The 16,926-nt window shown below is 37.7% G+C and overlaps 1 protein-coding gene across 1 annotated transcript; it reads right to left on the bottom strand.

The window, feature by feature from the left end:
• Nucleotides 1-286: 286 nt before the first annotated feature.
• Nucleotides 287-16,480, bottom strand: LOC140549697 (tRNA-dihydrouridine(20a/20b) synthase [NAD(P)+]-like). The gene is made up of 14 exons (XM_072673447.1): nucleotides 16,220-16,480; nucleotides 16,015-16,136; nucleotides 15,819-15,936; nucleotides 15,549-15,671; nucleotides 15,206-15,432; nucleotides 13,512-13,758; nucleotides 12,252-12,321; nucleotides 11,146-11,246; nucleotides 6,917-7,017; nucleotides 6,489-6,636; nucleotides 6,260-6,395; nucleotides 4,171-4,273; nucleotides 3,262-3,362; nucleotides 287-945 (listed from the first exon to the last, which is right to left on the bottom strand). Exons 1-14 carry the CDS (start codon nucleotides 16,279-16,281, stop codon nucleotides 910-912), a joined length of 1,695 nt encoding a protein of 564 aa, XP_072529548.1. The 5' UTR covers nucleotides 16,282-16,480; the 3' UTR covers nucleotides 287-909.
• Nucleotides 16,481-16,926: the final 446 nt, after the last annotated feature.

Genomic DNA, 16,926 nt, shown 5'->3' with positions numbered 1-16,926 from the left:
AAATCAACAATGCATCAGCTGATGAAGACAAAGCCCCCCCCCCAAAAAAAATGGGGTCATACAGGCTACAGCTACTTTACTAAATCAAAGTACCTGCTATGTTTAATTGTGACATACTTCTACCTCTACATATAGTTTTATAATACTTACAGTTCATAAAAATGCATTGGGATTTGTTGTTTTGTTTCACAACCTTTTGAAATAAAATTAGACATGTGCAACTTAAAATACATTTAAATTCAAAACAGTGATATGAGATCTGAAGAACAGATTCACTGAGATAAAATAAGCAAACAAACAAAATCCATTTGGTTTATTTTCACTTTGTCACAAGTATAGTCATTGCTCATTCAGGAGACAAGCAAAAACACCTCAAAGAAAGTGATGTGTATGAACACAACCCCCACATTTACATGCATTACACAATTTATTCAGCATAGCTCTCTTTTTTACCTAGTCTCAATACACATGTTCTTAACTAGACATGTCTGTCAAATTAAGGAACATTTAACTAGAAAGACACATCCTTGCTTTAAATACAAAAATATGCTAAAACAAACATTTTAAATCACACTGTGTACTAAAAACTTTAAGTAACTAAAATTCCTAAAACGAATACAGATTGTGTAAACTGAGTAATCTCAAACATTCATTTATAAATTTAAATCTCAAACTGTCCCTGATCATAACACCAGCCTTCTGACCAGCTTTGCATAATTATGCAGTTAGGCGACAATGTAATTCAGAACCTAAAATGAACAGTAATGCTTCCACAGGGTCTTTTTTGCGCATCTATGTGGATCTGCTCTGTTAATTATGTATTTCTTTGGCAACATGAAGGGTGAATCCAAAAGGAACGTGGGTGAAGACATGCTGTTTGGAGCTGTTCGAAGCTGCTGACTGGTTTGCTCACAGATCCTTCTTATCTTCACTCCCAGTCTGATTCTAGGACAGAGAAAAAGAATAAGTGACAGATGACTGATCTGAGTAACAGGTCTGTATTTGTGAATAAAACAGGTGTAATGAAACCATTTTTTGTTTGTTTTGTTTTTAACAGATTGATCACAGGATATCTAAAAAATTAACAGCTCAAAATGCACTTCAGTTTTATGTTATGACCGACAATGACTAATGGCAGCTGTACTGCGCTGTATGATACTTTGTGTATCTGTAGCCAAACACCTTTGTCCACCAGTCGCTCGCTCTCAGACATCACTCTTGCACAGTTTACGATAACCCCTGTCCTTGGTATTACCATATACCACAGTAATATTTTAAGATGCTCAGTTTACCCAGTCCCCAAGCTGGTTGTTCAATCTGCATGGTAGTAATGGGTATACAGATCAAAAGAAAACACATAGATCTTGAAATAATGGCACCATCAATAAACCATCTTTTATCAATTAAAAAAATATATAAAGCTGAAACTACCCATAATACTATAACCACTGCACACTGGAGGCAAATATTTATCCAAGGATCACAAATGCAGTTTCATCCAAGTTTAACAAACGCACGAGTTAGCCTCAGCTGCTCAAAAAAAAGTCTCCAATCTACTCATTGTCAAACTATTTAGAAAACTTGCTAGTACATTAATCCAAAACATAAATGTCCCAACTTCAATAAGCATCACTGGAACTTTGAAGAGATGAATGTAGGTCATGCAGAAAGAACCCAATTCCTACTGTAAAGTATGCACGTTCTGAAGCTGTTTTTTCTCAGAGAATCTCAGTAGCACAGATTCGATGGACTTAGATTTAGGATAAAAATCCAGTGCAGCAATTTTGACAAAAAGAAACACTACATACAGCGTTGATGTACACAAGTAAGAGTGTTCTCTCAACTAACTGTAATTTGATCACAGACACAAGCAAAATCACTAGCACTGGTGTCACTAGTTAACCTTCACTGTTCCATCTTTACAGTTCTGAAAAAACATAGAAACGTGTTTCTAATACGGACAAGCATTATGGAGGACACTAAACATTGTGTGTCAAGCTATTATGCAAAATGCTAATTGCCAAAAACAAATGGCAACCCACTTTGATTGTTAATTATGCAGATCTATGAAATAATGTAAACATGTACATAGTTGTTTTGTACAATTTTTAACAGTGCTTATTTAGAACGGAAATACTAATCCTATTTACTGATGTAACTGCCATGGTTAAATATGACCAAGAGAAGTCTTTGATCCACTGACTTATCTAGAGTCAGAATTTCTCCAGGGAGAATACTTCTCACTGATGTTAAAATGGTATCCCTCGGTTTATCCTTTGAAGACTGATGTCCACAGGCATACATTTGCTTCTCGATGATGCTCCATTTCCTGATGGATCTCAATGGGATTCAAACTGGGAGAAGATGCTGGCAACTCTATTAGACGCCCATTTTTGAAGCCCATTTTAATGAAGTGCTCATCCATCTTCTTGGGATCATGTGATGAAGATCAGTCTGGCTAATCAGACTGAACCAACCGGTGCTCCACGCATCAGTTATTAAAAGTAGCTTAGCATTGAAAAAACAGCTTCAAGCACAGTTCCTTCTGAAAGTATTTAAACAGCAAGGCCCATTTCTTTGTTTTTGGGAAATACAGAAGTACAGAAGCATACTGGTTTAAAGTTAAAATATGAATGTAAATCTTGAGACAACAGGGCAGTTTTTATACTAATGTGCACCAATGAACTATGAACTAATCGCAAAATCAAAAATTATGAATGTGTAACCAGTGGTACTGGTTTTAAACAGTAATTACCATGGTAGCATACTTTTTGGAACACAGCTATCGGTTTAGCCTCAGATGCTCAGAATCTCTTAATTAGTAGAGTAATATTACAGGATTTTATACAAATATGACAGTTGCGCAGTTTTCCGGGCATCGTCCTGTCTGCTTTTCCAGAGTTGCATAGTGTGGCAGCAGTATTGGAGTACCAGTAATGACCTGCTATTTTAAGGTCATTCAACTATAGAGCATCTTTTTTGCTTGGCTGCCAATAAAAGCAAACACTATAACATGGTTATGTTGGTGTGAGGAACTTGGGTACTTTGGCTCAGGTCCTACTTGCATTCTAATGAACAGTTACTGTATGTTTTAGAAAACATCCAGATTAAACACTTTCAAATTTAACCAATTTAAATTTCAAGCTGTCAAGTTAAAATCATGTCCTCAGGGACAAGAATTCCTTTGTGTATTTATGACATCACAATTTATTTGGTAAGCAAGACATCTACATAAGCTACATTTAAAAAGGGGTTTGTTACCTGTAGTTTCTGGTGGTCTTGGAGTAAACGGTCATACTCTTTGGATAGGCTCTCCGTATGTTTCTTCATAACCCCTACTTCTGACTTGGACTTCTTCAGAGCTGTAGAGTCAAATCAATAACGAATGAGTGGACATCACCCTTAAGAATCACACTGTGCTGTTATGAAGCATAACAGAACGAAAGCAAGAAGAGCCTGCAGTGCACAAATTTTAAGAATGTGCCTGACTAGTTTAGTTAGTTTATTAATGGTATCTGTAAAAAAAATAAACTATTTTTCTTTTGTGTTTATGTTCTTTGCCTTACTCAAACACACATGGCTGCAACCAACAGCAGCAAAGACGTCAAATCTCAAAACTCTACCACTGCCCCACCTCCCTTTCTTCACCTCTCTTTGAGCAGAGCTCAACAGACATATCCCCTTGTCATGTCAGGAGTGTACATAGTACACAGGAATGTAAATAGCAGCACAAGAAACATTGCCTTGGAAGTTGGAAGAATGTAATCCACCAAATTTAGCAAATTCTGGAAATAAATGTGATCCAGTGACAGAACAGGACAATCAAAAATACCTAAAAACAAATTAACTTCTTTGAGAATGTGGTTACTTTTGAAGTGGCCCTCAAAGTTCTCAAACATAGCCACATTAAAAATCTGTGGGTAGATCTTAAATATGCCCTGTATGTGATAGAGCCCATGAGAAGTTTTCTGCAAGAAAGAGTGGGTGAAAATATAATAAAGACTACAAAAAGCATTGCCAAGCTGTAACATCTGCCAAAGTGGTTAAGTACTGACTCAGTAGAGTGTCCAAATCGAATATAATATATATTTTTTTAGTCTACTGCTGAAATTTCTTTTTTACACTTGAACAAGTTGAATCATTCAAAAGATACATGTTGGTTCTACTTACCTTCAGTAGATGTCTTCAACTCGTCTGCGAGTTTCTGCACCTCTTTCCTAAGAAGCTCATTCCTCTGTGCACTCTTTTCTTCGTCTTTGCCATCTATCAAAGTCTAAAATAAGCATACAATCTCAGATACACCCATTAATCAACATTAACCTGTACATGTCTACACCAAACAAGTCATAGTGAACTAAAAGCCATACTATACTTCTCATTGTCACAAGAGTCAGGTATTTAAACCATTAGGGGAAAAGCTTCCTCTGTTTATTAGTGAAAGTATGCATATAATTTCATAGACAATAATCTACTAATCTACTGCTTATTGTTTGTAGTTAATATAAAACATTGATAATATAACCCATTAATATTAAACAGTGTTTTTTGTAATCTTTGCACCAAGACCCATCAGCTACCTTAATATATTTGTACCAACAAGGTTAAATAAATAAATAAATACGAACACTGATGCATGATACCTTGTCATGGCTAATCATTTTTGGTTTCATTTTATTTTTTATATTAGTTGAATGATTTTTTAAAATTAAAATACAGTATACAATCCAGGAAAATATATTATAATTGATCCGTTATAACTGACCTGATCAGAACACATTTTATTAGTAATCAAATGTTTGGGTTTTTTTTTTTTTGTTTTTTGGGGAAGCAAGTTTCTTTTCAAAACATTTTCCACAAAAAATAAACTTGTGCATTCTCTTTCTAATTAACTGTGGCAAGAACTACCTGTAGGTCCTGTGAGGACATTTTAGAACGATTGGGGGCTTCTTTACAGATCTTGCAGTCTGCTTGTGGGCTGAAAATTCTAGGACATTTTGACATTGCCATGCTGACAGTTGTTTTAAAATGTTGTCCGCATTATTTTCCCCAGATAAGGGAACGACTGGGAAATTTCTGAGAGATCTTTTTACATCCCTTCCTGAAATATTAATACTAACGGCTTTCTGGGGTAAAACTAAACTTTAAAGTCTGTTTTTTTCTAAAGTTCAGTGATGATTAACTTTTAAATGATTTGTTTTGTGGTAACTTTCAAATTATTTGAGAATGAAGTAATGACAGGTCTAAGCCATATATAGTTTAATTTTGTTTTTCTGTTTTGCATAAAAAAAAATATTTACACTTGTGTAATAATATGCATGTGTGTATTTATAGGAAAATAAGCCACTTAACCTACATCGACAGGCTTCCTGTTATTTAACAGGTTTCTATAATTGTTTTTGTTTTATTTAAATCATTCATCAGTTTTAAGTTTATTAATGCCAACTGGTTCCCTCGTATTGTCATTTTGTGGGCCCAAGCAAACCTTATAATACTCAGATTTTATTTTCTATGTAAGCTATAACCCTACATAAAGTTACAATCAGGTGCAAAAAACCAAACAAAAAAAAAAAACAAACACTAAACACCAGCATATAATGTGAAACTGCCAAATGTTAAAGAAAATATACTTGATACATATTTTGGTCATACTGCTCAAACCGAACTTCTATGAATTACATTTTTTTTCTTCAAATTACATTTCTTCAGTTGTCAATGTTTGAATATGTTTAAAATACATAGGTTTTTGGGGGGTGGGTTTTGCATATATCAGTAATTGCGGACTTCAATCAAGTGTAACGATTATTTAAGTCATGCTCCTGTGAACACTTCAGGAATAAACCAAATTGCCCATTGCATCCATTATATAACTAATAAATATATACAGTGCCTAAAGAGTATTCACATCCTTGGATTTTTCTAAATGGAATCATGGACAACATAATTTGACTTTAACTTTAGTCATCAGCACTTCTCAAAACTCATTTGGCTTGACTACATGTCTGTAGAACACTTTAAACATTGAGCTTTTGAGAAGGCTCAGGTAAGCTTTATAAAGAGAACGGTAAGGTTTCTAGATGGTGTCTAACATTTTTCTTTGCTTTTCTTTTATAGATCCTAAATCCATTCATTAGGCTATCAATGAACTACAGAAAGCAAGTTCAATGTTTTTTTTCTGCCAATTTATCATCTCAAAGTCAGTGTTGATTGTCAATCTTTAGCCTGTGTTCAGCATATATTTAAAAGAAATACAGCAAAAGACCTGCTTGAGTAGTTCAATGTCCTCCATGTACTTTCTTGCAGCCTGGTTGGCTGCCTCTGTCTGGGCAAGAAGAGCTTTGCTGGTGTTGTTAGCTGCTGCCAGCTGATTTATCAGCGTGATCACCCGTCGCATGACCCTGCCAGATGAACATGCCACATGAGAAAACAACTCACAAGAAGAAGAGTCCTAACAAATGAAAGCCCAAAAGAAAGATAAGGGTTCTACTTACAGCCACAGGAAGAGCGAGAAACCAGAGATGTACAGATTCCTTTGGGCACGAAAAAGTTTCATATGCAAGTGGTCAACCATGTTAGGGCTCATTTTGGCTTCTTTACTGGGTTCGGCTCCAGAGTACTTCCTAACCTCCCTCACAGCATCTACCATGGGTTACAACAAAAATAACCACATAGACTTCTTGTTACCAACTGTCAAATAATAAGATTATCAGATACTCTGACAATTCTCATATTTTGTGAAATAAAACCATATTTTCTTTGAGCATGAGCATTATAGTAGTCGTGTACAGCCATGAGTATTCTGAAAGCAGGTAGGCTAAAAAAATGGCTTCTACAATACAGAAAATTTCTGCTTAACATTTGTTTAGACTATAAAAGCTCTGTCCTAATGTATATGTTAGAAAAAGATGAGTTCACATACCCAGAAAAAGAACAATAAGGATGATAATCATTGCCAAAAATCCCTTGTTCCAGAATCGAGCAATGCTGTTCCACATGTTCAGGTTGAAAATCACCTGCCATCTGCAAAGAACAGCATGACACACAATACTGCATTGTTGACATCTCCAAACTTGGTTTGTAATAAGAGAATACCACCCTGTTAGGCACTTTTAATCACAGTGGGACACAAAAATAAATTGTTTTTGTTCTCCACCTACAAATGAAGACTGCTTTTTACTGCTAAAGCTCAAGACCAAGCAGAGGTGTCATTGTCATTGTATTGCAAATCATTTTTGACAGCCAATTCCCGAGTGACGTCTCAAGCAAAAACAGGCTAGACCTATATCAGCATACGTACGCTTTAACCCAAGTCCAAAGTCCTAAACGTAATATCCTGGCAGGTCAAAATGACTTGTTTTCCAAATTTCATGTCAACAATTAACTATGCTATTAGCTATGATAGCAGTAACAAAGGCTGCAGTTGCCGATTCTCTTTATGAACAATGAATCAGTTCATAATAGTCATAATTAGTTAGAAAAAAATTGTAGCTAATGTCAATAACCTGTTTCACAATGTATTATATTCCTTCAAACACTTCTGTTGGCACAATGGAGTCAAGCAGGTAACATTCTCCTGGCATTCTCCTGGTATTCCCAGCAGAAGGACAGCTATACATGCATGATGTCACTCCACAGAACATGTTTCCACTGCTCCAGAGTCCAGTGGTGTTGTGCTTTACACCACTCCATTCAACGCTTGGCATTGTGCTTGATAATGTAAGGTTTGCACGCAGCTGCTCAGCCATTATAGCGGCTAAATCCCTAAACCCTTCAACTTTTTAATAATACCATTCAATGTACAGTGGGGAAAAGGTATTTAGTCAGTCACCAATTGTGCAAGTTCTCCCACTTAAAAAAATGAGAGAGGCCTGTAATTGACATCATAGGTAGACCTCAACTATGAGAGACAAAATGAGAAAAAAATTCTGAAAATCACATTGTCTGATTTTTAAAGATCTCAGCCCGTGGGTTCAAAATGATCACAAGAACGGTGAGCAAAAATCCCAGAACCACACGGGGGGACCTAGTGAATGACCTGCAGAAAGCTGGGACCAACGTTACAAAGGCTACCGTCAGTAACACACCGCCAGGGACTCCGATCTTGCAGTGCCAGACGTGTTCCCCCCCACTTAAGCCAGTACATATCCGGGCGCCTCTGAAGCTTGCTAGAGAGAGTAGAGTATTGGGAGAATGTCTTATGGTCAGATGAAACCAAAGTACAACTGTTTGGTACAAACACAACTCGTTGTGTTTGGAGGAGAGTGAATGCTGAGTTGCATGCAAAGAACACCATACCAACTGTGAAGCATGGGGGTGGCAACATCATGCTTTGGGGCTGTTTCTCTGCAAAGGGACTAGAACGACTGGTCCGTGTACATGAAAGAATGAATGGGGACATGTATTGTGAGATTTTGAGTGCAAACCTCCTTCCATCAGCAAGGGCATTGAAGATGAAACGTGGCTGGGTCTTTTAGCATGACAATGATCCCAAGCACACTGCCAGGGCAACAAAGGAGTGGCTTCGTAAGAAGCATTTCAAGGTCCTGGAGTGGCCTAGTCAGTCTCCAGATCTCAACCCCATAGAAAACCTTTGGAGGGAGTTGAAAGTCTGTGTTGCCCGCCGACAGCCCCAAAACATCATTGCTCTAGAGGAGATCTGCATGGAGGAATGGGCCAACATACCAGCAACGGTGTGTGCCAACCTTGTGAAGACTTACAGAAAACATCTGATCTCTGTCATTGCCAACAAAGGATATATAACAAGGTATTGAGATGAACTTTTGTTATTGACAAAATACTTATTTTCCACCATTATTTGCAAATAAATTCTTTAAAAATCAGACAATGTGATTTTCTGATTTTTTTTTCTCATTTTGTCTCTCATAGTTGAGGTCTACCTATGATGTCAATTACAGGCCTCTCATCTTTTTAAGTGGGAGAACTTGCACAATTGGTGACTAAATACTTTTTTCCCCCACTGTAGAAGAAGAAGAAGAAGTTAGTGAGGAAATTTCACCAACTGACTTGTTTCAATGATGGCATGCTCAAGTTTAGTGAGCTCTTTAGAATGATCTATTCTTTCAATAATGTTTGTAAAGGCAGAATGCATGGCTAGGTCCTTGATTGTAGATCCCTGTAGCAATAAGACTGAATGAATTACCTGATTCAGTGCATAAGAGGTGTCCCAATACTTTTGTTCATCCAGTGTATGTGGGCTATGCTTAAAAGTCTGATTCCTGCCAGGAAATTAGCTGTCAAATGTCCTACCAAAATTCTGTCAGAAGCTTGTTGATGGCTACCAAAAAGGTAGGTCACAGACAAAGGAATATTAGGGGTTTATTTTTGGGCCCGTGTGTTATTTTGACCCTGTGTCGACTTCAGAAACTCACTCAAAAATCAGAAAAGTTGTACATTTATTCTGCCCCAGGAAAGAACCATTTACATCTACATCTCTAAAAGCCCAATATTGCCATGATTCTTTACTATACGTTCATTAGTTATTTCTCCATTTTGCCATGCAGGTACCCAGTCTGTGGCTGGGCTGTCTGCTAGACTACCGCCAGCCTCCAGAGGGAGACACAGGCATGCCCCTAGATAATCAGGAGCAACTGCAGCCATCTGTCTCTATTCTTACTTACACCATGTCCATTGTACATTTTTACTTACTGAAGATAACGATCTACATCACCCATTTGAAAACGTAATTGAAAACGTAATTCAGTTGAAGTTGAGTTTCACTAGCCACACCCATGATTACTGCCAGAACTGCTGCATTGCGAAGCCTAAGAAACATTTGGAACAGCAGTGAACCTTTCCAATAGTGCCTGACCTAAGAAAATTTCCCCAACAGCGCATCAACAACTCTTCGAGGAAGTCACAAAAGAACCCAAATACACACCTAAAAAAATTCACTTGCCTCAGTTAAGGTAAATGTACATAATTCAAAAGAAAGAAAAAAAAACAAAAAACACAACACTGGGCATCCATGGGATTTACGGAATAATATTCTGAGCACTTACGAGTTTTTTTTTGTTTTGTTTTTTTACATGGGTGATACAGGTTTAGAATAAACTGTTATCCTCACAGCATGGATATAAAAGAAAAAAAAGCAGGATGAGATCAACAGGAGATCTCATCCTGTTGATCCCCCCCCCCCCCCCCCCCCCCCCCCCCCCTTCTTAGCATTTAGTGATTACGTTTGTTTAGGGAAAGGCATTTTCTTGTAGGAGTTGCTACTTTTGCTCTGCTATTTTGAGCCAGCCTGTCCCTAGACAGCCCTTGCATTCATTTTGTGTTAGCGATTTTTGCCTCCATGGGTGGCATGCTGGTAGTGTGTTTACCTCCTGTGCCCGAGATTAGCAGTTCAATCCCCACTCAGGGCTTCTTTTTATTATCAGTGATGACACTCTGCTTTCAAGGTTCTTACCTTTGCTTATTCTTATGAGTCTGTCCTCAGCTTAGGGTAATACTTTGTTCTTTTCGTTCAATTTCTACATTTTCTAAGTAGTTCTGAACTTGGGTTCACATACCTGTATTAACACTTGGTGGCCTACTACTGTGCTTATATCCCACCGCAGAATAAGTCACAGAATAAGGATAGTATTTTTTCTTTCCATCATAGTCTCCATCTTGCTCACTAAAGACTAAGAACTGTAAAGCAGTTTTTTGTGACCATTGGTAAAAGCACTATACAAACAACTTGATTGCTTTTATCTGTCAACTATGGATTCGGCACTTTAGTTACTCAGCATGCTGAGCTTGCTGAGCATGCAGTTGATGCAATGTTTTTTCAAGATACTGTAATGCCATTAAACTTCACTTTACACAGATAACTTAATTTCAGTAGTGTTTCCATATTTTTTTTACTTTCTTGACTGCAGTATACTTCATTTTCTGTTAATTAATGTCATATTAGATGGAAAAAATAAATCAGTCCAATTGATACTTGATAATTGATACTTACTGCCAGCTATATCTTATGTAACCAGTACGGTCAATTTAATCAGTGCTCATTGTTGTTTCAGCCAAAGCAATAAACATAATATGAGATGGTAATGTTTTATTATACCACCTTAATGTAAATCTGTAATTTGTAATTATTACTGCACAAGTTATGTGTATCTAAGTGTAACTACAAGTGTAATTTACCTTTTAGCTGAGATGAATGGCAGACAGAGGATGAGAAGGATTCCAATTTCAATGTAGAGGAATGAAGCAACAGCAGTCCACTGCAGGGTCATTTTTGAAACCTATAGATTGTTGAAAAGCAAGTGAGAAGAAAATGTTTACAAATACCAATGGCTTCACTAACATGTTTTCAATCAGCCCAGCTGTATTTATTTATTTGTTTTTATTTAACCTTTAATTTAACCAGGTAAGTTCTTATACAAATGCCGCTTGGGGGGATATGGGGCAGAATACAAAAGGGGAGGGGAAGAAGAAACCAAGCAAAGATCGGTTAGTGGACGAACATGCACAATAATCAATAAAAATGTATGTTGTGTTATTCTTAAAATTAGAATTTGAAAGGAAATTATTTCAGTTTGGATGCTCTTTTACATCTAGCTGTGTGCAGCAGCAGACTGCGGTAAAGTGGAGCTGTAAGAAGTGCTTGTTTCAGATACTTTAAGCCTGGTGTAAAATGAAGTAACTGTAATTAATGAAAGACAAGCTTGGTTTAGCTACGTAGCTCTGGAGTAACACGCCTGGGCGCCGACTGAAGTTTCGGCTTGGAGGCATCTTAGCGCTGCATCCCCAATGTGTTGAGACTAGGCGTTAACAAGGAGCTCTTGACAACTGACAATAGTCAGCCGGCAATAGCGCAGCTTGCTCTGTAGTAACGTTAGGCGTAACTCTTTTTGTAATGTTTCCTATGCATACAGCTTTCTGAGAACTTCTAAACATACATCTAAACCACAAATTCTATCCCAAGACCATTTTTACTGATTAATATTATCAATAGACCTATATTTCCTCCCAGCACGTGAAGGCTAACTACCTTCACCTAGCAATTATCTACCTGCAATTACTGCTGTCTATTTGTAAGACTGTAACTGCAGTCAGTTTGGTTAGCTAAAGCAGTAAACACCCATTATACGGTGAAATACTGGAAATTCGACAAGAAAAATGTCATTTATATGATATTAACACAGTTTACTCACCTGTCTATGGTATGGTTATCGCTACCACATTAGCGCAAAGCGGGCGTGATAGCTACGTAAAAACTTTACAAGTTATGGCCACTGCCGTCTCACATTCTTGACGTCACTGTGCTTCCTCAAGTACATGGGCCGGTACTTAGTGTGTGTTGTTGGGCAACCACCACTAGGAGGCACCAGAGACCCTCCCCAAGGAGGAGAAGGCAAAGCAGCCCCAGAGCCAGTTAACGACCGGCACCCACAGAGACCCTTTTTGTTAGATCGTAACGCTACGCAAGCTAATTTATATTATTCGCAAGCTAATAATATAAATATATGGCATCTGAGTCTGATTACAAAGCTAGATGTAAAAAAGACTGGTTAAAACGGAGGCCTCATGGGAATTTCATAAACAAACATTAGCATAAGAGCTGGAGGGTGGGAGCAATGGCTGAGCGGCCTCATACAACTCATTAGATGCAAGATACTTTGATGCGATAAGGTGAACGCCATCCGTCTCTATATGTGTCTTCTGAAAGTTGTTTGCCATGGTTCACACTAACCAATTTGTCAGTAATGTCTCTAATGGGTATGTAGCAGTTGTGAACCAAGTTGTGGCCAATTTAGCTTTTGGAGAAGTTTCACTTCACTTACTTTTTCTAGCCTGCACTGTGGACGTTTACAGAACATGCTCAATTAAAAGCCATGAACAGACGTTTTTTGTGTTATAGTTTAGTTTGATTGTGCTTGTCTATACTTGACTTAGATAACGATCAGACTACATTTTATTAGGAATTCATGCAGATTATTAGGTCATTCCAAAGGGTTCACTCGTTTTTTGCAATTGTATTTCTAGGCAGATTACATATAAAGTAATCCCTTGGATCAAGAGGAAGACTCAAAAGGAAAATTCCTCCCCCATTGGTTGACACTGGATAACAAAACAAACACAACAAACATACAGGAAATGCAAGTGATCTAATCTAGTTACAAAAAACAAATGAAAAAACAAAAAGTAGAATAATGGTCAAATAAAGATCCAAATAACTTTGACTAATCTGAAAGCAAGCCATAGGCTATGAGAATGTGATTTAGTGCACAATACATGCACATGGTATTATTGTAGAGGGTAAAAATCTACCTAGGGTAAAAACCAGTGTCCATTGAGGCTGAACAGTAACATGCACAATTATGTAGCGTCGTCTCTGTACAAATGAACACGAGCATCCAGAGGAAAACATGCAACACAACAGCAGTGTTTATACCACAAACAAGTACTGAGATTTGTTTTATTTACAAAATGTGTTTATTTACAAGCCTTTTCATTTTAAATTAAAATCAATACAAAACCTTTACCTTAAGAAATACTTGAACTACAAGGGGCCATAGTTGCGGAGCAAGTAGTCAGTGACTGCTGATACACTAGACAAACTGTTGAAGATCTTCCTCTCTGGCTGGGAAGTGATACGTTCTAACATGTAAATAAGATGCTGGTGAAAGCAAGTAAAAGGAGTCCCATGTTCCAAGGCAATGTCCACCCAGTCCCACACACACTTCAAGGGGGTGTATTCGTAGCCTGCAAACAGCGCAGGATTGGCCAGCAGTCCCCGAGCGGACATCACACCTACCCAGAAAAAGCACATAAACCCCAAGATGGTTATGGGCTATTTGTCTTGAAAATGCAGACTGGATATGGATGCCATCATTATGAAATGCACTGTATGCTTTGGGGTAGCATTCTCTTCAGTGTCACTCATCAAACATGTGGTAACAAAAAACAAAGTGCATCTTCGATGGCTGAATAGTAACTTGAAGAATACTAGCACCACTTATTTAACTAGAAAATGTGTCTTATTAAAGATCACTAAAACTGAGTCATAATGTTTTACCATTAAAATAGTTAAACTTAACGTATATGAGGCAGAAACGAGACTACAATGTACCATGGAAATAATTTCCTGCCATAGATACGAAAAACATGGACACTAAATTCTGTTGTACTTCTTTACTGCACATTCAAGACACAGCTTACTGACACTAGAGGTGAGACAAAAATGTCCATTCAAATAACAATGTAATGTAATCATTTTTGATAACCAACTTATTTCCTATAAAATAAACAAAACCCTTAGCAGATGTCTATTCTCCAGTACTGAACGCATGTTTTAAGGTTTAGTCCGAAGAACTTGTACTATGCTGCAAAATTGCTAAGGACTGTATATTTGTTTCTGGATATTTTTGGACAGAAACTATTTTGCACAGCCAAATAGTTGTATTGGTATAACGATAGTAAAGTTGAACTGAAGACCACCAGTCCAGGGACCCTTTTCAATATCATTGATCTTTGACTCATCAGTTCTACCTACATCACAGAAGTAGAAACTTGCAGCAGAAGAGGGGAAAAAATGCATGAAGAAATTTTCAGGGACAAGTTTTTATCAACATTGCAATGCAAAGCTTTTTTAAAGAAGTTTGAACACAGCGTACATGTAAGTCTGAAGAATAATTACATCGTCTAGCTATAAGCCTCACACCCCGGTGCATCACCTTTATTTTTGTTGTTGCTAGCTATGTAGCCTTTAGCTTGCTATCCAGGAAGGTACAAGAATAGTAATAAGCTATTAAGAATAAAAAACCTCTTCTTTTCTGATGATCATGCTTATCTTGACCTTAATTGCTCTATTGGTAGCTGTAAAGTACATAAAATAAATAAATAAATAAATAATGCAGAATGAATATTATGTTATGAAATAATGTAATTGAATAGAATTTTAGGTGTAAAAAAAACATGCTGACCCAACCCATGTGGACATGATGATAATGTCTAATAATTTTAATGGTTCCTTAGTTATTTACCTATTTATTGAGATTAAGAAAGAAGAGCTGTGCTGATGAGCACTGTACTACTTTTTTTAATCACCACAGTAACACCTGCATTGTTTTACCCTTTTAAAATACTTATAATAATAATTATATAATAATTATTATTCAACTGAATATTATCTGTTAACTGAATAGAGCTGCAGCCCTTAAACAGTGTCTTTAAAAATGAAACCAAAATCTGTACATACCATCAACCCCTGTGAGCTCATACATAGACTCCAAATCTCGAACGTTTTTGATATCGCCATTGGCAACGACTGGGATGGAGAGACTATCCTTAATGGTCTTTATGGCATCATAGTGCACGGGTTGATGCCTCTCATCAGCTGTACGTCCATGGACTGTGATCCACGACACCCCTGCTGCCTCCACCTTCTGACAAAGGTCCACAGTCTTCCTCACATCCTTATGAATTCTGTAAGTAATTATAAACAACAAAAGTTACAAAATAAATAAATAAATAAATAAATAACACCACTACAGTTTGATGTGATTCTGTTGATTATAACTGATGGTACTGTATATCCATACCTTATCTTAATGGACACTGCATAGCTGGGATTGTCTACTTGGTTTTTTACATGTCTCACCATGTCTTTCACTAGTTGTGGTTTATTGATCAAGCATGCCCCATAGCCCTCCGCCATGGCCCACCTACAAATAACACACAAACCAGCCTGACACCAACAGAACATTGCAGTACAATTGAGAGATTCTGAACCCTTACTCTAAACATGTGGTCAGACAATATTAGAGCGTCTTCCTCTTTCTTTTAGCCACAACCATTTAATTCAGGAATACCTCTGAGGGCAGCCGCAGTTCAGATCCACGCCATCAGAGAAGGGAGCAACCACGCAGGCAGCATCTGCCAGTGTCTGAGCATCTTTAGCAGCAAACTGGATGATCAACGGTCTGTCAGCTGGTATGAATAAAGAATAAGAGGCATTAGTTTCTGAAATATTATTACAAAAAATTGGAAACCTTCAGGCGTACGTACACTTGCTGGTTGTGAATTCACTGTCCCTGGCTTTGACAGAACGCATGAAATCAGCCGCAACTATCATAGGAGTGTAACAGATGTCACACTCATATTTCCGCACCAGGGATCTGAAAGACAGCCTGGCAGAGCGAGGGGAATAGATTATTATAAAATCAGAGAATAAATATTATATAGTAGTACGTTCGTTAATTACTCCACTTACTTAGAGTAGCGTACCATTGGAGCACAGACTTTAACAACTTTGCCATTTTCGAATAAGTCCATGGCGCTGTTTAAAGATCTAGCCGTATATACGAGCGAAATATCAAGAGCACACAGAAGCCGAATGGATCTGCCTAAACGAGACACTAAACGAGTAAATAAAGCCGCGTGGTCTCAACTGAATGAAACTTCGTTTCCTGGCTAGCTACTTTATTTTGTTTTGCCTGATCTGGCATGCATGCGGACCGACATTGTAGTCAGCGCTGCGAATGCATGCTCCAATTCTAAAATAGCTCCCTACTCCCCATGTAGTGCCCTGCGAAGGTCCTGAAATGTCTTCCGCACCCAAAAAGCGCAACTGGCATTGAGCCGTGTAAAACAAGTGAGCGTAAAGGCCATAAGTTGGTAACTCACATAGTGCACTATATAGTGAGTAGGGAGCAACTGTTATTAGGACATTTAGGGAGACCATGGGTTACAGATCCGGTTTAGTGCATATGCATACACCCCGCCTTGCTCTTACTCGATTTCCGGTTGCGATTTGCACAATGCCATTGGATAAATTGTCTAGAACGGGACCGTCAATCAACGACCCGGGCTAGACCCAAGATGCATAGGTAGATATGCATGTGCCTGACAAATCTATTTAGCAAAATATTGTAAACATGAAGCCGACTTTAGCCTAACACGCTAATGTCAACATGGTGG

The sequence above is a fragment of the Salminus brasiliensis genome, chromosome 2 (assembly GCF_030463535.1).
Source record: "Salminus brasiliensis chromosome 2, fSalBra1.hap2, whole genome shotgun sequence".
Lineage (NCBI taxonomy): Eukaryota > Metazoa > Chordata > Actinopteri > Characiformes > Bryconidae > Salminus > Salminus brasiliensis.
Note: the sequence above shows the minus strand (reverse complement) of the source record. Positions and strands in the feature narration are given on the sequence as shown.